A 21,859-nucleotide genomic window follows, 5' to 3' on the forward strand; every position below is an offset into this window, starting at 1 on the left:
ATGTGGCGGATGCTCTTCCCTGGCGATGATGATTGCTACTTCAATTGCCGACTCCCCTAGAAGGGAGAACGTCGTTATGCGAACGCCCGACTACATACTCGCGGCGGTGATCCTGCCTGCGAGGAATGAGAAAACAAATGGCAAGAAAAGCCCATTCGCTGATAAAATAAACGATGCGGGGAGAGGCCGGCTACATCCATTGCCAAGTGCTTGCTTACTCGGCTCCAAGTCAATCTGTTCCTTTTCTTTGCACTGCCTACAACTAGCCAAGCAGGCCAGGGTATCACGGCACAGGGATTTAGTCATAACGAAACACCCCTTCTCCAATCTGTACGTTTACTCATACTTTCTCACAACACACTTCTCACTTCAGCGCCTTGCAGAGAGAGGGTCGTACATATACACGTGTGCTTCTCTACCCGACCTGCCGAGACTCGGTCACACACAACCAAACAAACACTAAGACATCTTGGCAAAGCAAACACAGCTGGCTGACTTTTCGTTTTCGCAACTTTTCCCTCTCACTACAGATTCAACTGCACCAAAGGGAAGAAAAACCTATTCGTCGTTATCATCACCACTTACCAATACCAATAAGTACCACTGCCAATGTCGAGCTTCCCGCAAGAGCTGCCACCCCGCCCCGGCGCCGCCGGCGGGGGTGGTGCCGGTGCCGGCGGGAGCTGGAAGGACCGCAACTGCCCCAACATGCGGACGTGCTGGGCCTTCAGCTGGTCGGCCTACGGCCTGGCCACGTCGGACAAGGCCCAGTTGTGCCGGCGCCTCTGCATGTGGGCCATCCTGCTGGTGCGCACCGCCATGTCCGTCTGGGGCATCGTGCGCGACGCCCTCGGCGGCCGCATCGTCTCCGTCATCATCTTCTCCATCCTCGGCGTCCTGGGCTTCTTCTTCATCGCCTGGTGCCTGGCCCAGATCGGCGAGGCCCGAGGCCGCCGCAAGGTCTTGGGGGTCATGGTGGTAAGTAGCGAAGAAATCCCTTTTCTTTACCTCCTGCTTCGTGGGTGTACATTGACTAAACATACAATCTAGGGCCGCTGGCATTTCGACATCTTCCTAGCGGTATTCGCCGTTATCCACGTGGGCCTCTTGGTGGGCGCCGCCTTCTCGCAGTTTGGCTTGGGCATCTCGTGGTTGATCATGTGGGGGGCCATCTTTGCGGTTGCCTGGGTTGCCACTTGGCCGCCCGAGCAAGATAGCCAGGTCTGATGGCTGGATGAGCGCGAGGAGAGAAGAACGGCGATCATCATGTCTTATTGGGGGAAACAGTAGGTTGAAGAGCAGTGGGTAACGTTGAGATCCGCGAGCATTGGCATAACCTGGTATACCATGGCGAACAGCAACAGAACTCGGACCTGAAAAAGGCGTAGAATAGACTCAAGTAGGTTATGCTGGGTCGGTTCGGTATTCAATCATACCGCCGTGATTATGATTACGAGCTTGAGACGGCCTGGTTATTGAATTATATTGAGGCCTTCAGCGACTTGAATTGATAATCATAACGCTTTGAGTACCACGCGTGCCGCCGTTCAATAGTCTTCCAATTTGTAGACCTCGTATGCCGGCTCCTCATACGGGTGAGCTCTGAAATATATCACCACATAAGTCAGACATAGTCATTCATATATCGATCACGTATAGCCCAAGATTGCCGAATCACTATTTAAGATCGAAAAAAGCAGCAAGCATACTTACTCCTTCAGAGACTCCACGGCCTTCTTGACCACGTCCTCGCCCACGCACAGCGTCTCGACCCGCGCCTCCTCGACCTCCTCGAGCTCGCCGACCCGGCCGAGGTGCGGGTTCGCCGCGTCCCCCGGGCGGAACTGGCCGGTCCCCAGACTGCTCGTCCACGCGCACTCGGTGTAGCCGCCGGGGCCCGGGTAGCGGCCCGCGCCCGCGGCGAAGATGGCGCGCTTGCAGGCGGCGGCCGCCGAGGGGGGCGTGAAGAAGACGAGCTTGAAGCGCTGGAGGGCGGCGGTGGGCGTTGCCATGATGATGATGATGTTGATGATGTACCGGCCCAATTTCGATCAAGTGACAGAGAGATGAATAAAAACCCCTTATTGAATGCCAAAGACGCTTACACATGCAGTTGCTGTTGTTGGGTTGGCTGTGTAATAGCCGACGGACAGGGATCTGCCAGTTACCCCCGCCTTCCGCAATCGCCCTAACAAAAAGCTGATGACATATGCAAGCCCGGTCAGTCGCCCGTCGAACCCGATCCATGGAAATTCTGCTCGGCAAATATACTACCAACACCCTAAGGAAAGCAATCCCCTCCTCAGACGTTGCTTCGGTTTCGCGAGTCGACAACCTTCCCCTCCCTCCCGCGGCCCTACACCCACCCCTCCTCCACGATGCGATCCCGGTGCGTCCACGCCGTCTCGTCAGCGCGCCTGTTCGTGCAGCTCTCGCGGTCCTGTGCGCAACAGCAGCAGCAGCCGCGCTCGCCCGTGTTCGACATCCTCCTCCCGCTCTCGGCTCGGAGGTTCCACAGCGCCAGCCGGTCGAGGGCACCGTTTCCGCGACATCATCTTACCCCCTCCTTGCCGAGGAGAACAACACCAACAACGACAACATGCGCCGCCGCGCCCACGACGGTGTCGACGACGTCGATAACGAGGGGCTTCAGCTCGACTAGCGCCCGACAAATGACGCAAGCCATCCACAACCCGCAGAAAGACGAAGACGGCAACGAGATGGTGCTCGAGATCACGCCGCGCGCAGCCAAAGTATGCCCTTCCCGCTCTCTTCCTTCATTTCACCCGCAAGCGGTGACCCCTCCACACTTAAGTCTTACCCGTTTGACTAACATGAATTCGCACAACCCCCTTAGCGCCTCTCGCAAATCATGGCCAAAGACAAGAACCCCCACCTAGCCCTGCGCATCCAAGTCGAGTCCGGCGGCTGCCACGGCTTCCAATACCTCATGTCGCTGACGACGCTGCCCGCGTCGCTGCCGCCCCCGGGCAGCGCCTCTCCAGACGCAAACGACGCCACGCCGCCCTCCTCCGCGGCGACGGCCGAGGCCGGGTCGAGCTCGACGACGACGGACACTACAAGCTCGGAGCCGGGCGTGGGCGAGGAAGATACCGTGTTTGCGTTTGTCAAGGAAGGAGAGGATGGCCAGTCGGCGAGCCAGCCGGGCGACGCGCTCGCGACGGGGCCCAAGATCGTGCTGGACGGGCCCAGTCTGGAGCTGCTCAAGGGCAGCAAGGTCGACTACACCATGGAGCTGATCGGAAGCCAGTTCAAGATCGTGGATAATCCCTTGGCTTCGAGTAGTTGCGGCTGCGGAACCAGTTTCGACATCAAGATTTGATCCGGACTACTTTGTATTGCTTCGATAGACAGCAAGGCTAGTCGACAGTGTACAGGACATGAGAATCACGAGGGCATAGATCAATGCTCTTCTGTACTGTAAGATTACGGAACTTATGGCTAGCCACACAAATGCGTTGGTATAGCTTTGAATGACAATACAACACTCTCAAAACGATGAAAGACTCTGGGCGATCCAAGACATGGAGTGAAACTTCAACTTCATGACAACGTCCGACTAGCTCCGGGAAGGCCATAGCATATGGCGGAAAGATAGACAGAGATCCAAGGGAGAGAGTTTGTAGGCAGATGCATGCTAACACGATTCGAAGGTAGTAACTACGACGTACAGCAACTGCAGATATAAATAGCTTGGTTCACGTATCAAAGGGTGGCTTCATGGAATGATGGGGTGGTCATCAAAATGTCAATTCATGGGTACTATAGCTCCCGCAGCTTTTTATAACGCCGATCAGCCATGCAACGAAACAAGTGCTGGTAGAATCCCTAAACCTTGCCGATTTTGTCCCAACCCCAAATTCATGAAAAAAGCAGAAACCCCTTGGCCCATCATCATAACCTTAGTTCATTTGGCGGATGAGAGCGTTGATCTTGTCCTCACGGTTACCAAGATCACCACCCTCGATGAAGTGCTTGAACTTGCGGACGTGGAAGCCGCCGTTGGGGTTGGACAGCTTGAAGGGCCACAGGAAGTTGCAGGCCTGCTTGAAGTTGGGGCCGACGGAGTAGATCTCGTGGATCAGATCCTCCATACAGACAATGCCGTACTGGCCGAGGGACTCCTCGATGATGGCGTTGTCGGTCAGGGCAATGCGCTGCTTGTCGACCTTTCCGTAACCACGCTTGTAGACGAGCTCCTTGATGCTCTTGAGGTTGGGGAAACCGTAGGCGACCCAGGGCTCGACGATCTTGATCATCTCCTGAGTGGCCTTGGTGAGCTTGACGAAGACACCGTTGTTGATCTGGAGGAGACGCAGAAGCTGGAGGATCTTGCGGGGCTTGGGGGCGATCTTGTTGATACCCTTGATACGGATAACGAAGACCAGCTTGTCCTCAGCAGGGACCTGGAAGGCACCGTCCTGCTTGGCGACACGGGCCAGGCGGACCTTCTCGCGCTCGCCATCGCGGTACTCCTTGACGTACTTCTCGGCACGCTTGAAGATGACACCACGCTTCTCCTTGTTGATCTGAATTCAGAAAAGTCAGCAAAGCTTGTTTGGAAACAGACTGAATATGTAAAATGGCATTGATTCTCAAAATATCAGACCCGAAAGATGGTATTTTGCAACAGCATCGACCCTTAGGTCTAGTCGGCAAGTGGTTTGTTATGCATCACGTTGAGAACCACCATGGAATGGAAGATATAAAAATGTAGCGGCTTACCTTCTTGCGCTGCTCGATCTCGGCAGTGCGCTCAGCGCGAGCCTTCTCCTGGCTCTTGCGCTTCTTGAGAAGAGTCTCAGGCACGTTGATGGAGTCCTTGGTAGGGACGGTGCTGTTGTGACAGTCGGGTTAGTACGTAGTCCACAAATTGCGATGTACAGAGAAGACGCTTTCGCGTCTTTCTGGTACAAAGGGGAGCGCCGGTTGGAGAACTGCCGATCGACTGCGACATTCTCAGCGGTGGCTAACTCGATGATGATAGATTTGATCGGTGAGATCTTGCCGATGGAGACCAGCGAGGACAATGCCAAGCTGAGCCAAAGACGACACTCATCCGACAACACCTCAGGACAAAAAAAGCCCGAGTGCTTGTGCACGCTTGATGCCAAAGCCATGCGACAGACATTTTCAGTACTGTGCAAGGCCTCGCATAGACAGGCGGCAGATGGATTTAAGAGAGAAGATGCTAGTAAAAGCCTTCTTCATCTCCAACACCCCGAGAAACATCTCTACTGCCGACAAGTCACCTCGGTGGTGACCTGGCGAACAGAGGGAGAAACTCGAGAGGGATCAAGCCCGACGTGCTGCTGCCTCATTCAAGAGGCCGCAGGGCACCGGCTGAGAGGACCACGGACAATCTCGCAAGTAATCCAGAGCCGGGCATTTGGAAACAAGAGAGAAAGGAAGACATCAGGGATGGGCGTACGTTGACTTGGTGCCGGCCATTGTGACGGTGTTGATTGACTCTGGGGGGGTGTCGGTTAGTAGTTGTCGGAGTTGGAGAGCTGAAGTCGAAAGAAAACCGGAAAGTCGAGAGAGGCAATAGGATCTTTTTCTTTTCCTTCACGACAAAAAATTGCTAGGTGGAGAGAGAGGGAGAGCTTGGCTGGGGACGAAAAAGGGTGGATTCGTGGGTGCTGAATTACTGGGTGTGTGGACAGTGGGCGGCCAATGGGAGGCCTGCACTGGCCCGGTGGAGCTGCATCGACGGGGGCCTCAAAAAGATTAGGGCTATTCGTGCCCCTCTTCACCGCCAGACATCCAGATCCAACCCTAATCCCCAATTGTGCCCCGACGCCTGTGCAAGTGCTTTACACGCCGGAAAGAGAGTGCAGAACGTGCAGAAAGTGCAGAAAGTGCTGCTAGCAAGCGCCAAGACCCCAACCCACCCCCAGCCAGTGTGTGTGTGTGTCGGTGATATTTCTCAATTCGCGGTCAAGTCTCTTCTTTTCCTTTACCCGTCCAACCATCCCATTGATCAACCACCACCACCGAAGATTTCAGAGAAGTCAACTCAGTCAATATGCCTCCCAAGAAGACCCCCGCCGCCCCCAAGGAGAACATCTCCCTGGGCCCTCAGGTCCGTGAGGGTAAGTCGATCAAACATTTTCCCATGAAACTTCGTCATCCGTCGTGGTTGCATTTTCCTGTCAAATCTGGAAATCCAGACGAGGAGGGGCAATCAGCCGACGATAGCGAGAGATGAAACTTGATACCGAATTTGACCGCTAACATGACTTTGCTCTTCAGGTGAGCTCGTCTTCGGCGTTGCTCGCATCTTCGCTTCCTTCAACGATACCTTCGTCCACGTCACCGATCTCAGGTTCGTCCACCCTCACGATCTCTACCAAGCATGAAATGATTAGACATGCTAACATGAAACCCCTCGAACAGTGGCCGTGAGACCATCTGCCGTGTTACCGGTGGTATGAAGGTCAAGGCCGACCGTGACGAGTCCTCCCCCTACGCCGCCATGTTGGCTGCCCAGGACGTCGCCGTCCGCTGCAAGGAGCTCGGCATCAACGCCCTGCACATCAAGATCCGCGCCACCGGTGGTAACGGCACCAAGACCCCCCGGCCCCGGTGCCCAGTCCGCCCTGCGCGCCCTGGCCCGTTCCGGCATGAAGATCGGCCGCATCGAGGACGTCACCCCCACCCCCTCCGACAGCACCCGCAGAAAGGGTGGTCGCCGTGGTCGTCGTCTCTGAGCGCCATACTTCGTTTTTCCTTTACGAAGTGTTTCGCTCCTATCTTTCTTCCCTTCCTCATGGTTGCCAAGCTGCTGGATGGGTATTTTACGACAGTTTACGACTATTAGGGATTGAGAGATGAGGAACAGACTACAAACAAAAATTACGGGGTTTTGAACGACATCGACGTGTCTAGGCGAGGTTTTGCATCATCTGACTGCCCTCTCTGGGGCTCTTCTGTGAGCGGTGGCATCAATACGTGGAGAACGGCGGTTTACACTGCCTGGTCTCCGTAGCACTAGACTACTACCAATCAAGATAATGAAGCTGGCTTGACAAATAAGCCATTTCGTTGTCAACATGATGCTTCTCCTCGCACACTCTACACTGTTTGACAAATGTGATGATGTCTGTTATGATAATGCTTTAATATCTGTCTATGTGCGCTGGTCTAATAGCATCGCAAGTCTCGAGTAAAATGAATCGCAGTACGCGTAAGACTAGAGGGGATGTGGACTGTCTCGCCAGTATGAGAAAGAAACGCCTCCGAATGCAATGGTATCTTCGCTTGCCCCTTGTCTCTTCCATATCTCTCCGCCGCCGCCCCTTTGATTAATTAATAAACATACAACCCCCCTGATAAATCAACGTTAACGTAGAACCACCTGCCAAATATGACTCCCCTCGCTCCTCAAGCCTCCCGCAGAGTCCAGATGCCTCGCATGGTGGTCCCCGTCTTGTCCATCTTGGCGACGCGGTTGAGCACCTCCTTGAACACCTCGACGCGCCGCGGCGTGCGGCAGCGCCCGTCGAAGTGGTCCTTGATGGCCTTGGTGGGCACGCGCCCGCCGTGCGCGCGGATGAAGGCGATGAGGTCCCGCGAGAACTGCGCCGCCAGCGAGTCGGTACTAGTTACTTCGGGCGCGGCGCGGCTGGATGCCGAGGCGGCCGCCGGCGCGTTGTTGTTGTTCAGCCCCTGACGGGTCGCGAGGTTCGCCAGGATCGCGCCGGAGCTCGGCCCGCCCCCGCCCCGCCCGCCGCGCCGCCCACCTCTCGCCGGCGAAGCCGTCGTCGTAGGAGTGGTGGTGGCAGCAGTTGAAAACTCGCCCGTGTCGGTGACGGTGCCGGCCGGGGTGCGGCGGGCCTCCTCGTGGGCGCGCCGCAGGAGGCCGTGGCGGCGGCGGCGACGCGGTCGACCTCGCGCTGGTGCAGGGAGTCGCGGGCGCTCTGGCCGCCCTTCTTGCCGCCCATGATCTCGTCGTGCTGGTGGGCCGAGTGCACGCCCGCGCGGGCGAAGATGCCCTGCATGATGCGGGCCTCCTCGGTGGGCGGCGGCTCCGTCGCCGGGTCGGGCTGGTAGTCTTCGAGCTTGGCGACGCCGGAGATGCCCATTAAGTCTTGTGGGTCATCAATGGTGGCCGTGGTATTAGTAACAGGTGCCTGACTTGTTGTTGTTGTTGTTGTTACACCATGTGGCTGCTGTTCTGAGTTGTTCGACTTGTTTTTCTCCTCATCGAACTGAACCTTGGATTCTTTGAACAATCTGCCCGTTTCCGTTTCCTCGTTGGCGTCTCCCAGAGTAAACAGGTCATGCAAGTTGTGCAAGTCTAGGGCAGTTCGCTGCTTGGGATCCTTGAGAACCTTGTTGCTAAGGAACTGCTTGAAGATCTGGCGGTGGTAGATCTTCTCCTCGATGGTGCCCCGCAGCATGAGGCGGTAGATGGTGACGTCCTTTTTCTGGCCCAGGCGCCAGGCCCGCTCGCGTGCCTGCACGTCCGTCGACGGATTCCAGTCCGGGTCGAAGATGACGACGCGGTTCGCGCCCGTCAGGTTAACTCCCAAGCCGCCGACTTTGGTCGTCAGGAGGAACACGTCGATCTCCGGGTCCCCGTTAAACTCGTCCACCAACGCCTGTCGATTCTTGACCGCCGTGCCGCCGTCCATACGTAGATAGCGGAAATTGCCCAGGTCGCGAATGAACTTCTCCAAGATGTCGAGCATCAGCACACCCTGGCTGAACAGGAGTGTTTTGTGACCTTGTTTCTTCCAAAGCTGCAACGCCCCCTTGAGCACTGCCATTTTTCCAGACTTATGCACTGCGCCCCAGTCTTCGGAGTCTCTAGACTTAAGCTTGGCATCTAACAGATCAGGATGATTGCAAATCTTGCGTAGGATATCTATACCTGCCAGAGCCTGTAGCTTTTTGCTCATTATAGCATTAAGTTCTCCGGAGTCAAGAAATCTCTCGTACGCCTCCCGCTGTTCTCGTGTCAGGTCACAGAACAATACCAACTCTGTCTTCTTCGGAAGATCGGCAGCGACATCGGCCTTCATTCTCTGCAGCAAGTACGGACTGATGGCGTCCTTCAAGATACCGGCGCACCGTTCTGCCGTCATGACTTCGAGATTGGATGCATTTGCGTACCCGCCCATCCTGATAGGCAACTCGATATTCCGGCGGAAGTCGGCTAGGTTGCCCAGGCGCATCGGGAAAACGAAGTCGAACAGAGACCAAAGCTCGGTCAAATTGTTCTGCATAGGCGTTCCTGAGAGAATGATTCGATTCGACGTTCGCAGCTCTTTGCAGTATATGGTGATGGCTGCGTTCGGGTTGCGGATCTTGTGGCCCTCGTCCAGTACAGCATAACCCCATTCGACAGGAATGAGTATGTCGCCATAGGTCTGAACTCCGGCGTACGTTGTGACAAGCACATGACCTTGATTCACCACCCGGTCTACAATGTTGCGTGCGGCCTTGCTGGATCGCTTCACTTTGCTCCGTTCCCGCCAGCTAAGTTCCTCGTCCTCAATGTCGTCTTCGTTCCGAACGTTGAGCAATCCGCTACCAGAAGAGTGTAGAATCGAGACTCGCAGCGACGGCCACCAGCGATGAAACTCGTTGACCCACTGGCGCAGGAGAGTGGCTGGAGCGACAACGATGACGGGCCGTTCGAGCTGCCCGCTGTGATGCAGGGCAGCGATAAAAGAGACCATCTGAATCGTTTTTCCTAGGACGGCCATTAGCATATGCCAAGTCAGTACGAGAACAGGGTGCGGGGAAACCAACCGAGACCCATCTCGTCGCCGAGGATTCCTCCAGTACCCCGGGCGTAGAGCTCAGAGAGCCATTGTATGCCCGTCTTCTGGTAATCGTAAAGAGCTTGATGTATATCGCCAGGTAGTGACAGGTCATTCTCGAGTACTTGGTCAGGAACTCTAGGATGGGGCTTCAGCCATTCCGACTTGCTATCCTCTTGACCGTCTTCTTCATCTTGAACTCCAGAGCCCGCTCCTTGTGCAAGCCGTACTCTACGTCGCTCACGACGTCTTGCCTCGATCCACTCAGCCAGGCGTGTCTGATAAGATTCCTCGTTGCCATCATCTATCTGGCTCAAGTCCACCTTCTCATCGCCCCCTTTGGATGCCTTCTTAGATTTCTTCTGGGGAACCTTGCGTGGCCGTTCCGTCATATCATAATCGTCAGAGTCCTCCTCGTCTACGGCGTCGGCGATGAAATCGTCCTCCGGCGCAGCAGACGACGGGCGAGAGCGACGAGGAGAGGGGTTCGTCCGACAGATTTTCTCCCCTACCAGCTACCTTGCGTTTTTCCGCGGGCGCAACGAGAATTCGGATTCAACTGCCCTCGAAGACACACGTGGAGGCGGCGCTGGCACCGGCGGTAATTCGGGCTCTTCGGAGACACTGGAAATTCCAGGCGCCGGGAGATACTTGTGCGATCTGGGTCCGGTAGCATTCTGTCGTTCTTTCTGCTCCGCCTCTTCTGCCGCCGCTTCCTCTTCGGCCTCGACCAAGACATTGGCCAGCTCTCCGTCCACCAGTTCTGTGCGGCGGTTTGTAACCCTAGCGAGCGGGGTGATCTTGCCCGTCCGGATCAAGAAGGCCTGCTGACTTTCGCCGGGCAGCTTTCGCTTGGTGTTCTGGGACTCGGTGTTCGCATCCTTGTTCTGGTGTCGCTCTTTCATACGGGCGCTGCAGTCGGCAATGTCGCCCTGGCAGATCTGAATCTCCTGGTCGAGGCGCGCGATCTCCTCTCGGATCTTGGCTTTGACGTCGGGCTTGCCGATGGTCTTGGCGAACTTGTCTTGCTGCGATTTCTTCTGGGCCTCGAGCTTGCGGATGCTGGCCTGGGCACGCTCGATGCGCTTCTCGTCGCCCTTGTCGTCGCGGGCAATCAGGGCCAAATTGCCCTGGTGGGAAATCTCTCGCTCGAGGTCGTCTTGGTCGCGGACATTGCTGGTAAGCGACTTCAGGATGGCGGCCTCGTCAAATGCGTCGGTGTCCATCTCGGAACCTTGGCCTTCTGCGGGACCTGCTGCTGCCGAGCTTGTCATGTTGTTGTTGGAAGTGTTTGGGGTCGTGGTCGCTTCGGTCGGCTGTGTGGCATCCTCAACGTCGTTTTCATTGTCGCGCTCCGAGCGGCTTCCACTTGCCTCCATGCCGAACGTCATGACTGCTATCCGTGCTGCCGGTAGACAAGAGCTGGCAAGTACTGGTGGTTTCCTTAACGGAGAAAGCACATGTGTGTCGATGCACCGCCAAGGTTCGATTGGTTTGGGCTTATTGTTACTATGCACACGCTACATGCCTAAAATATCCCGACTCGTATAATGACTTTGTGAGGCCAAGTGAATATATTGAAAGACATCCCACTGAATGCGTTCGGGATCCTAGAAGCCTAGGCAGGCGGGAGGCTGCCTAGTTCTTTATTGCGACAGGTGCAGTTGAATGACGCAGAAGACCCAATTTCTGGGGACAGTGGCCGATCTACGCTAATTATTGCCCCTTGCACTTCGCCTACTGCTGCCTCCCCATATCGATAACCTTAATCCATCGGCGTTAGGCGCATTTGATAGCGCCTTCCCCACCATGCAGATGCAGTTTAGAACAGTCAACATATGTCAACAGCAACTTGGGGGGTGTGACTGAAGAATCACCTTCCAGCCAACTAACTTATGTATGTTTCGTTTGACTCATGTCAGATTTTAATGTACAAATCAGGAAGGTAGGAACTAGGCGTAAAAATCAGACTCTATCCCCATGCATCAGATGATCTGCGGTCTCGTCACAGAAGCCCAGGGCCCTGAATAAGAGGCCTAGACCTTCTCATCCTTCGTCGGTACTCGACCTCAGCGCGCTGGGCCTGATGCTGTTGATTGGCCATGATGGCAGCGCAGAATGTTTGCTTTATCTGGGAGACCCCACCAAGTCACCGACCTGATGACAGAAGGACCACCCGCCAAAGGTCCACCACCTCTGCAGGAACAGTGTGTCGTGAGAGGCGCAACGGGCTTCGTCGTGGACGGGACCAGGTCATGCTAAACACGAATTCGCCGGAATCAATTGACTTGCTCTCTGTATATGGTATCAGCGCGGGTTATATACATTAACTGGGTTGTCCATCCGCTACTACCTTACGACTTGGCGTTCGCTGAACGGCAGATGGACGCCCACACCGAGGACATGTAGCTACGGCATAAATATCAATGAAATAGCTGCGCGGTAACAGAGTAGCTGGTTGACACTGGCTGGGAGTCGAATATTTGCAACTTGTGCCACCTCTGCGATCCCTCATCTTGGAGTAACGGAAAAGACACATATGGATTTATCCTAGAGCGTCCAAGGCGGAGTCTGGGCATGATATCTCTCCGTAGGCAAGGTATGACCACCACCCGAATTGATAGTTAGTCTACCGCATTGGCCTTGCTTGGCGGTTGTACCACCCGCACACCACGTCGGGTCACGCAACAAACCGTTCCTCATTCGGCTATCCCATGTTATTATCGGCCAAGCCAAGTAACGCACCGGTAGGGCACCTAGCGCTCTGTCGAGGATTTTCATGACAAGGACACCTACCGGATTGGGCGAGCCACAAGATCAAGGGTGCAACTGTTCTGGGATGATGCCAGTGGCCGGCTTGGCAACTTTATATGCATATGAATCTTTGCCATTGAGGCTGGCTACGGACATTATAGCCATGTGCTGGCTTGTAGGACTGCATACAGGCGGTGTAGTCCCATCCGGAAGACTCGAAGCGAATTACTGGGCGCCGAATGAAATCCAGTAGCATTGAGCGAGGAAGAAAGCAGGGTTACAACATAAAATGGAAGACTGCAGGACGTTAATGGCTCCCCAAGATAGAAACAAATTGACTTAGCGTCCTAAACACGCACTTTGGTATAAAGCGGCCTTGATGTCGGATATGTCCTCGTGCTGCTCAACTGGTATCCAAGACAGGGGCTAAGTAAGACACACGCAGAAGACACGAGAGCATCGTTTAAGACATGACCAGCAGACCCTGAGGTTTTCGCGTATCACTTCAAACATCACGACTGGCAAATATATATATAAGTTCAGGCAAACATGTTATCCTGCAAAGTCACCAGGTGGTTCACCAAGCTCATCCTCTTACCTTTACTGACGATACCCATGGCAAGCGCTATTCCGACCAATGCGGCAGCCGATGGCGGCGTGCTTAGCGGTGCCGCCGCGGACGACCACCGCGTCGTGGTCTACTACCAGACGACCAACGTGAACAACTCGGCCGCGGAGCACATCTCGATGCTGCCGCTCATCGACAGCCGGACGACGGCGCAGGTGGCGGTGACGCACGTGCTCATCGCCGCGATCCACGTCGTCGACGAGCAGGAGGGCTGGATCCGGCTCAACGACTTCACGCCCGACAACGCGCGCTTCGACGCCGTCTGGGCCGACGCTGCCGCGCTGCGCGCCGCGGGCGTCACGGTGACGGCCATGGTCGGCGGCGCGGCGCCGGGCACCTTCCGGCGGCTCGACGGCGACGCGGCCCAGTTCGAGCGGCACTACGCGCCGCTGCGCGACTTCCTCGCCGGCTACCAGCTGCAGGGCGTCGACCTCGACGTCGAGGAGGCCATGTCGCTGGCGGGCATCGTCCGGCTCATCGACCGGCTGCGCGCCGACTTCGGGCCGGGCTTCGTCATCTCGCTGGCGCCCGTGGGCTACGCGCTGCAGGGCGGCGGCAACCTCAGCGGGTTCGACTACCTGGAGCTCGAGGCGCAGCGGGGGTCGTCCATCGACTTCTACAACGCCCAGTTCTACTTCGGTTGGGGCAACGCCCAGTCCACGACCGACTACGACGCCATCATCGCCTCGGGGTTTCCCGCCCGCAAGGTCACCATGGGCCTGCTCACCAGCCCGGAAAACGGTTCCGGCTTCGTCCAGCTCGATGCCTTCGCCAGCACGTTGCGGACTTTGGTGGCCCGGTATCCAGACTTCGGCGGGGTTGCCGCCTGGGAGTTCTACAACAGCGAGCCGGGCGGCACGGCGGCGCCGTGGGAATGGGCGGAATGGATGGCGGAACACATGAGAGGAGCCGCTGTCCTCGCCCCGACGAAGAAGGCCTCGAGCGTTGGGTATCGCGTGAAGAGGGCCTATCACGACATGATAAATGTGGTCCGTCGCGGGAAGAGTCAGCTGTGGCGATGGATCAAATAAGCTGGACAGCATGCGCTCTATAAACTGTACCTTGGATATGTACATATTTACGGTTGACTCACAATTGCATAACCCCTGATGACATTAACAAATTAGCAACTGGACGAGGTTCTCACCTCAAGTGCGATGTTTTGTATTGGATCCCCTCGAACTCCTCTTCGCGGCTTGGTATCAAATAGTCGTTAGCCTGCGTGTTCCAATAGTAGTAGTAGGAAAATAGAATGGCAAGTGCTACTCTCCCTGTTTCCCCGTTTGTAATCTCGCCAATAATGCATCCATCTTTGCACTGCGCTTTGGTGCTGGTGCCGCCTCTGGTTCCTTATTATCCTTGCGCGCCTTCTTGGCTGCTTTCTTTCGACGTACTTCCTCCAGACGCCGCTCAAGATCTGCAATCCTGTCATCGGAATCGTCGCCTTGTGATTGATCTGGTTGGGACTGCGCTGCCGAACCCGTCGTTGTCGGGGCCTTCTTTTTGCTTCTGCTGCTCTGGTATTATCGGGGCGTTATCGATGTCGCGCAACCTCTCCCTCTCTTCGGCCTCCCGCAGCTGCCGCTGCCGCTCCTCGCGCCGCTTCCGCCCTCGTTCCATCGCCGTCCGCTTCTCCTCTTCGGTCTCGGCGACCCTCCCATCGTCTTCGCGCTTCCGCTTCGCGCCGACAAACGTGCCGTTCTCGCGCGCCTCCAGCTCTTCGACCATGGCGCGCTTCTTGGCGTCCATGGCGGCGCGCTGCTGTTGGCGGACGAGGATGGCGCTGCGGGCGCTGTTGTAGGCTTCCCGGGTCGCGGGGTCGGACAGGATCTCGCGCGCGCGTTCGAGCAGCTCCCATTTGGCCTTCATGGCGTCGTTGAAGCCATCGCCGCTGGGACCGCCTACTTTGTCGGGATGGTACTTTAGACTGGCTTTCCGCCAGGCGCGGCGGACTTCGGCAGGGTCTTCGGCCTTCAGGGCGTCGATACCTAGTAGATCGAACAAATCTTCATTTTTGGCATACTCTCTCGCGAGAGACAGTAGTTCGGATTTGTCCATGATAGGGATGTTGTAAGTGGTTGTGGTAGGCGGTGATTGTTGTTGGCAGGTGGAAAGTCCGTTATTATTTACTCTGTAGATCCTGGAGAAAGCGACCGCCAGTTATTTTAGGTTCTGGAAAATGCCACTGGGAATCCAAGTGGGGCGCTCAAAAGGTTCCATAAATAAACCGGACGGCGCGAGCTTATTGCTACAAATTGCTTTACTATTGTTCGATGCGGTGATCTGGTATCAAAATCAACCAACTGGATATGATGGTGAACTCGGGCTGTCCGATTTATTTCTGCGACCCCCAGATTACAGTGAAGTGCAGTGAAGTGGAGTGGTTACAGTGACTAGGCGTCCTTTTCCGCACTTCGCTTGTTACTCCTCCAACTTATACTACTCCATTGGATTGTGACTTATCCAAGAAGCGGCAGGGGCGGATGCGGGTAACCTTGGAGAGGGAGAAGCTGTCCGACGATGCCTCAATTAAACCAAGAAAACTAAGGCGTCGGCAATGACGGGTTCTGCAGTGCTAATGTAGCATTGCCGGAGGTGGATAATACTCCCACAAACTTCGAGTGAAGCCGGGATTTGGTGGTGATAGACAGCAGGTGAACGGGTCGGGCTCTGCTAGATGGGTTGGGGTCGGCGACGCTGCGTAACTGATTTTCATAGTGGTAATCAAACGCCATCTGATCTTCTCGGTCGTGGCAATGGCTTCAGCGGGCTTTATACGCTCAATCCACTGAGGCTGGTGGATCTGTACACATTTGAGAAATGACGCCTGTTCAAGCTCTTACAGCCGCACCCCGAATCTGTTCCGATAGGGAATCGTTCGGAGGGGCTCGATGGGTCGGGAGGGCCAAAGCTACGCTACGGGCATCTCAAAACATCAGCCACCCACTTGCCAGACATGCCGACCTCCGTATATGTTTAGCATATGCGGCTAGACACAATGGCAAGACCTGAAGAAGGAAGACGAAGAACGATGCGCCCCGGCTTTTGCGTGATTTCAGGTACAGCATGACGTGAGAGCTGAACCCCTCTTCCATCGTCCAGGGAGCCAATCAGCAACCCGACTTGTGCGACTATACCTGCATACATAATAGGCGTATTCCCAGTCCCGGAGCTGAGGATGGCATTCATTTCATAACTGCTTTACCCCACTAACAATCATACGCCACTATATCGACATCGACACAATGTATTAACGGGTATATATGACAGTCGGAGGGGGAACCTTTATTTTATCATTGTTCAATTATTTGTTATTCCATTACTGAAAGGGGAGTTGGATGAAAAGGCGGCGGGCGTCCAACGCGACAATGGAGGACCGTGCAGAGATGGAGATCGTGGTGGACGCGCCAAACTCTATCGCGACGTCGGTCAAAAGAGCGAAGCGGGCGAAGCCCAGCGCCAAAGCACGAGAGGCGCTACTGTCGAATGAAGGCGACAATGGAGCAGAGACAAGCTCGAGCAACAATGGAGTCGTCGGACCGGAGATGCTGCAGCGCATCTACGAGCTCGTGGCCAGCTCCCAGAACGAGATCCACGATTCCCGCACCGAGATCCGAGACCTGAAAGAGATCATCAACAACCAGCAGGCAATCATCCAGCGGCTCACCGCCGAGCTTCAAAATGTCACCCAGCAATTGGAAGAACTCAAGAACGGCGCGGCCCTCGCCGGTAGCGCCCAGACGAGCCCTCAGGCCTCTTATGCGCAAATCGCACGCACGCCCCCAACGAGCCAGCCGAGCAACGTACGCACGCTTACCTCGATGAACACGACACCTTCCACTTTTACCGACACTCTCTACTGTACTGTTGATACCTCTCACATGGATGATGAGGGACGCGCCAAGGTCACAGCCGGAACGATTCGAGCCGCCATCGAGAAGGAGATACGAGCGACGGGAGAACAGAAGGACTGGCGATGCCGTGCCGTGACTGTAGACCCCAGGAAGCCCCAACGCATCAAAATCGTCTGCCGAGATGAGACCGAGCACCGACTAGTCAAGCAAGCCGCCGAGAAGACGAACGCGTCTGGCGCTCGCGTCTTGCGAGACGAGCTATACCCGATCAAGGTGGACAGCGTCAGGCGCACGGCAGTCCTCAACGAAAACGACGAGATCCGAGACGGAGCGGCCGAGGCATTCGGGCAAGAGAACGAGACGACAGTCGCCAAGGTGGCATGGCTGAGCCGGAAGGACAACGGGAAGGCATACGGCTCCATGGTTGTCTACCTGACGAAGGCGGCCGAGGCGCGGAAGTTCCTTGAGGAGGGTTTCTTTTACGCCGGGGGCGAGTCGGGCTACACGAGGATATTCGAGCGACGAGAGCGGCCGGAGCAGTGTTACAACTGCCAGCAGGTGGGACACAAGGCATTCCAGTGCAAGAACACCCAGACCTGCGGACGATGCGCGAAGCAGGGACACAGCCACCACGGCTGCGAGGCAACCGTTCTAAAGTGCGTCCCGTGCGGAGGACCACACGAGTCGTTTAGTCGACACTGTCCGAAGCTATACCCATCGAACCATGACTAAACCGTTCCGTATTATTCAAAACAACGTGAGGAAGCAAGGACCCGTACACGACAGTCTCCTCAACGATGAAGAAGTACAGCATGCGACAGTGATCTCGATTCAAGAGCCGCACGCGAGGATGGTTCAAGGGAAGCTTCTGACGACACCGATGGGACACCATAGGTGGGTCAAGATGGTTCCATCAGTTCGGAGAGAAGGGAGGTGGCCGATCCGGAGCATGCTCTGGGTCAGCAAGGAGGTGGAAGCGGAACAGGTCCCGATCGAGTCCCCAGACATCACCGCGGCAGTCGTGCGGCGGCCGGAACATGCGATCTTGGTGGCGTCCGTATACGTCCCTGTGGAGGACCCCCGGCGCTCCAAGAAGCGTGCAGAAAGCTGCGCACCGCTATCGAAGTAGTGAGAAGGAGGACCGGAACAGCAGTAGAGGTGGTTCTCACAGGGGACTTCAACCGGCATGACCAGCTCTGGGGCGGAGAGGAGGTGCGACTAGAAAAGCAAGGAGAGGCGGATCCGATTATTCATTTCATGGCCGAATTCGGCCTTAGCAGTCTGCTCCCGCGGGGCACGAAAACGTGGAGTGGCGGAGCCTACAGCACGACCATCGACCTCGTCCTAGCATCGGAGGAGATGAAAGATTCTCTAGTCAAGTGCAAGGTGCTCGAGACGGAACATGGGTCGGACCACAGGACCATCGAGACGGTCTTCGAGACGACCACACCAGTGCCTGCGGGCCAAGAACGACTTCTCTTTAAGAACGCCCCATGGAAGGACATCAACACCCGGATCGCAGCGGCATTGGCTACGACGCCCACGGGTGGCACGGTCCAACAGCAGACTGACCGGCTGATGGGAGTCGTCCTGGAAGCAGTGCACGCACTGACCCCCAAAGCCAAGCCATCGCCGTACGCGAAACGATGGTGGACAACGGACCTAACACAACTCCGGCGCATTCACACGTACTGGAGAAACCGAGCCCGGGCCGAGAGGAGGGCAGGATGCACCAGGAGCGACCTAGATCTAACGGCGAAAGGTGCCGCAAAACAGTACCACGATGCCATCCGGCAGCAAAAGAAGAAGCACTGGAACGAGTTCCTCGCCGACAACGACAACATCTGGAAGGCAGCAAAATACCTCAAAGCGGGCGACGACACGGCATTTGGAAAAGTCCCCCAACTCGTGCGGGCAGATGGGACGAGCACCTCCAACCATACGGAGCAGGCGGAAGAACTACTTACCAAGTTCTTTCCTCCGCTTCCGGGCGAGATTGCCGACGAAGGGGACCGCCCGCAGAGGGCGCCCATCGAGATGCGCGCTATCACGATGGAAGAGATAGAACGACAGCTGTTCGCAGCCAAGTCCTGGAAAGCACCCGGGGAGGACGGCCTGCCGGTAGCTGTCTGGAAGGAAGTGTGGCCGGTGGTCAAGCAACGGGTGTTAACGCTGTTTCGTACGTCGTTGGAGGAAGGAAAGCTACCAACCCAATGGCGCCATGCGAAGATCATACCGCTCAAAAAAGCCGGGCAAAGAAGACTATACTATAGCGAAAGCCTGGCGGCCGATCTCGCTGCTATCAACACTCGGGAAGGTGATGGAGTCAGTCATTGCGGAGAGGATCTCGTACTTAGTCGAGACGTTTGGGCTCCTTCCAACCAACCACTTTGGGGCACGGAAACGACGGTCAGCAGAGCAAGCACTCATGCTCCTGCAAGAGCAGGTCTACGCTGCCTGGCGTGGCCGGAGGGTCCTCAGCCTCGTGAGCTTCGACGTCAAAGGGGCGTACAACGGGGTGTTCGACGTTAGGCTACTCCAAAGGATGAAAGCTCGAGGTATACCGGATCAGTTGCTCCGATGGATCAGCGCTTTCTGCTCAGGTCGTACGGCGACGATCCTGGTGAACGGACACACGTCTGAAAGCCGTAGCCTACCACAGGCGGGTCTGCCCCAAGGGTCCCCCCTGTCTCCGATCCTGTTCCTCTTCTTTAATGCAGATCTGGTACAGCGGCGGATCGACTGCTACGGGGGGCGCTGTCGCCTTTGTAGACGACTTTACGGCTTGGGTCACAGGCCCAACGGCGCGGAGCAACCGCGAAGGGATAGAAGCCATCATCAACGACGCCCTCGCGTGGGAAAGGAGGAGCGGTGCGACGTTCGAAGCGGACAAGACAGCCATCATTCACTTTGCGCGCCAGCCGTACAAAGCCGACCCGGCACCCTTCACCATCAAAGGACGGGATGTACGGCCCAAGGAACACGTCAAGATCCTCGGGGTCATCATCGACACGAAGCTCAAATACAAGGAACACATCGCCGAAGCCGCGGCCAAAGGGCTGGAGGCCGTCCTGGAACTGCGACGGCTCAAGGGGCTCTCCCCTGCCACGGCGCGACAGCTTTCACGGCGACGGTGGCGCCGGTGGTGGATTACGCGTCAAACGTCTGGATGCATGAGTGCAGGTACAGGGCAGCGAAACCCGTCCACCGCATCCAAAGGATAGGGGCTCAGGCAATTGTGGGAACATTCATGACCGTGGCTACGAGCGTGGCGGAAGCCGAGGCCCACATTGCCGCGGTCCAAGACCGGTTTTGGCGGAGGGCAATTAAAATGTGGACGGACATCCACACCCTCCCACCGACAAACCCTCTTCGCAGCAGCACAGCGCGGATACGGAAGTTCCGGAGATACCATCGATCGCCATTCTATCAAGTAGCGGACATGCTGAAAGACATACCTATGGAAGAGCTGGAAACCATCGAACCGTTCGCACTAGCCCCGTGGGAGAGCCGGATAAGGACGATCGCGGACGAGTCGGAAGCGGACTTTAGCGTCGAGCGTACAGACTGGGCGGTGCGCATTGCGGTGAGCAGCTCAGCCAGGAACGGGCTAGTGGGCTTTGGTGCAGCCATCGAAATACAGAATTCGATTCGAGGGGACTGCCTGCACTTGGCCCGCGCCATTACACCCGGTGAAAGAACAGAGCAGAACCCGTACACGGGAGAGCTAGCCGCTATAGCCGACACCCTACGTTCGTTGCCGAAGCTCCGGTACCGCAAGATCCTGCTCGTGACGAGGAACAAAGCAGCGGCTCTTACACTGAGGAAGCCACGTCAACAGTCTGGGCAACGACACATCGGTGAAGCCTACAAGGCCATTTCGAGCCTGCGAAGGGAAGGAAACAACATCGTCGTCGCCTGGCTACCAACGCATGAAGAGGACGAACTAATGGATCGCGCGAAGAAGGAAGCGAAGACCTCGACACGGCTAGGTGCCGAACCAGGGACCAAGATGCCAGGAGCAAAATCGACAGCACTGAATCTTGCATGGGCCAAACGGAGTGCTCAAATAAATCTGCCGGAACGCGTCGGGAAACACTCCAAACGAGTCGATACTGCTCTACCAGGGAAACATACGAGGCAGCTGTACAACGGACTTTCGTGGAAAGAAGCCAGCGTCCTTGCCCAGCTCCGGACAGGGAAAGCGAGGTTGAACGAATACCTATATCAGATCAAAGCGGCACCGACAGACCAGTGCGAATGCGGACGAGCGAGAGAAACGGTGGAACACTTCCTCTTCCGATGCAACAAATGGACAACATACCGAACAGAGATGCTACAGTGCACAGACACCCACAGGAGCAACTTGTCCTTTTTACTTGGGTGGCAAGTCACCCTCAGACAATGAATTCTGGGCCCCAGACATGGAGGCCGTACGAGCGACGATACGATTTGCCATGGCGACAGGTCGGCTGGATAGGAACCAGTCTTCTCACTAACGCGTCCACTACTAACAACCCGTGCCTCAGACTGCAGGCGCCGCTTCAGCTGCCGAGGATAGGATGCTGGACACTTGGAGAAGGGCCTTCAAGCTGGCCTGGCAGGAAATGCTACTAACACGGGATCCTAAACAGGAACGTGCTGACGGAAGTGGAGTGACCAACTGAAAATGGAGCATGCATGGGCTTTAGGTGACAAGTAAGCGATTCAAGAATGTACTATAGATTATCGATAGTTGCCCTTTCAGCTTCGCCGCCCGGGCGTTAATAAATTGTGTGTGTGTGTGTGTATCGACATCGAATAATATCATGGCACCAACATCACACATC

At 56.1% G+C, this 21,859-nt stretch overlaps 8 protein-coding genes across 8 annotated transcripts; 4 read left to right on the plus strand and 4 right to left on the minus strand.

Annotated features, from left to right (window-relative positions):
• Window positions 1-609: 609 nt before the first annotated feature.
• On the plus strand, window positions 610-1,227 carry PG998_006251 (uncharacterized protein; the record flags this gene model as incomplete). The annotated part of the gene is made up of 2 exons (XM_066873069.1): window positions 610-978; window positions 1,051-1,227. The coding sequence occupies 2 exons, from the start codon at window positions 610-612 to the stop codon at window positions 1,225-1,227; spliced, it is 546 nt and encodes a 181-aa protein (XP_066733166.1).
• A 320-nt stretch (window positions 1,228-1,547) lies between these two features.
• Window positions 1,548-2,012, minus strand: PG998_006252 (uncharacterized protein; the record flags this gene model as incomplete). Its single annotated transcript, XM_066873070.1, has 2 exons — window positions 1,548-1,602; window positions 1,714-2,012. The coding sequence occupies 2 exons, from the start codon at window positions 2,010-2,012 to the stop codon at window positions 1,548-1,550; spliced, it is 354 nt and encodes a 117-aa protein (XP_066733167.1).
• Window positions 2,013-2,378: 366 nt separating this feature from the next.
• PG998_006253 (mitochondrial protein required for iron metabolism) lies at window positions 2,379-3,343 on the plus strand (the record flags this gene model as incomplete). The annotated part of the gene is made up of 2 exons (XM_066873071.1): window positions 2,379-2,753; window positions 2,858-3,343. The coding sequence occupies 2 exons, from the start codon at window positions 2,379-2,381 to the stop codon at window positions 3,341-3,343; spliced, it is 861 nt and encodes a 286-aa protein (XP_066733168.1).
• A 580-nt stretch (window positions 3,344-3,923) lies between these two features.
• PG998_006254 (60S ribosomal protein uL30) lies at window positions 3,924-5,472 on the minus strand (the record flags this gene model as incomplete). The annotated part of the gene is made up of 3 exons (XM_066873072.1): window positions 3,924-4,550; window positions 4,747-4,858; window positions 5,453-5,472. 3 exons carry the CDS (start codon window positions 5,470-5,472, stop codon window positions 3,924-3,926), a joined length of 759 nt encoding a protein of 252 aa, XP_066733169.1.
• A 577-nt stretch (window positions 5,473-6,049) lies between these two features.
• PG998_006255 (40S ribosomal uS11 domain-containing protein) lies at window positions 6,050-6,844 on the plus strand (the record flags this gene model as incomplete). The annotated part of the gene is made up of 3 exons (XM_066873073.1): window positions 6,050-6,116; window positions 6,277-6,349; window positions 6,421-6,844. 3 exons carry the CDS (start codon window positions 6,050-6,052, stop codon window positions 6,842-6,844), a joined length of 564 nt encoding a protein of 187 aa, XP_066733170.1.
• Window positions 6,845-7,407: 563 nt separating this feature from the next.
• PG998_006256 (SNF2 family N-terminal domain-containing protein) lies at window positions 7,408-11,185 on the minus strand (the record flags this gene model as incomplete). The annotated part of the gene is made up of 4 exons (XM_066873074.1): window positions 7,408-7,768; window positions 7,837-9,724; window positions 9,784-10,302; window positions 10,372-11,185. 4 exons carry the CDS (start codon window positions 11,183-11,185, stop codon window positions 7,408-7,410), a joined length of 3,582 nt encoding a protein of 1,193 aa, XP_066733171.1.
• Window positions 11,186-13,163: 1,978 nt separating this feature from the next.
• PG998_006257 (uncharacterized protein) lies at window positions 13,164-14,207 on the plus strand (the record flags this gene model as incomplete). The annotated part of the gene is made up of 1 exon (XM_066873075.1): window positions 13,164-14,207. One exon carries the CDS (start codon window positions 13,164-13,166, stop codon window positions 14,205-14,207), a length of 1,044 nt encoding a protein of 347 aa, XP_066733172.1.
• A 397-nt stretch (window positions 14,208-14,604) lies between these two features.
• PG998_006258 (uncharacterized protein) lies at window positions 14,605-15,234 on the minus strand (the record flags this gene model as incomplete). The annotated part of the gene is made up of 1 exon (XM_066873076.1): window positions 14,605-15,234. One exon carries the CDS (start codon window positions 15,232-15,234, stop codon window positions 14,605-14,607), a length of 630 nt encoding a protein of 209 aa, XP_066733173.1.
• Between the last annotated feature and the right edge of the window lie 6,625 nt (window positions 15,235-21,859).

Source organism: Apiospora kogelbergensis (genome assembly GCF_038363985.1).
Source record: "Apiospora kogelbergensis strain CBS 113332 chromosome Unknown utg000003l_segment0_segment0, whole genome shotgun sequence".
Taxonomy (NCBI): Eukaryota; Fungi; Ascomycota; class Sordariomycetes; order Amphisphaeriales; family Apiosporaceae; genus Apiospora; species Apiospora kogelbergensis.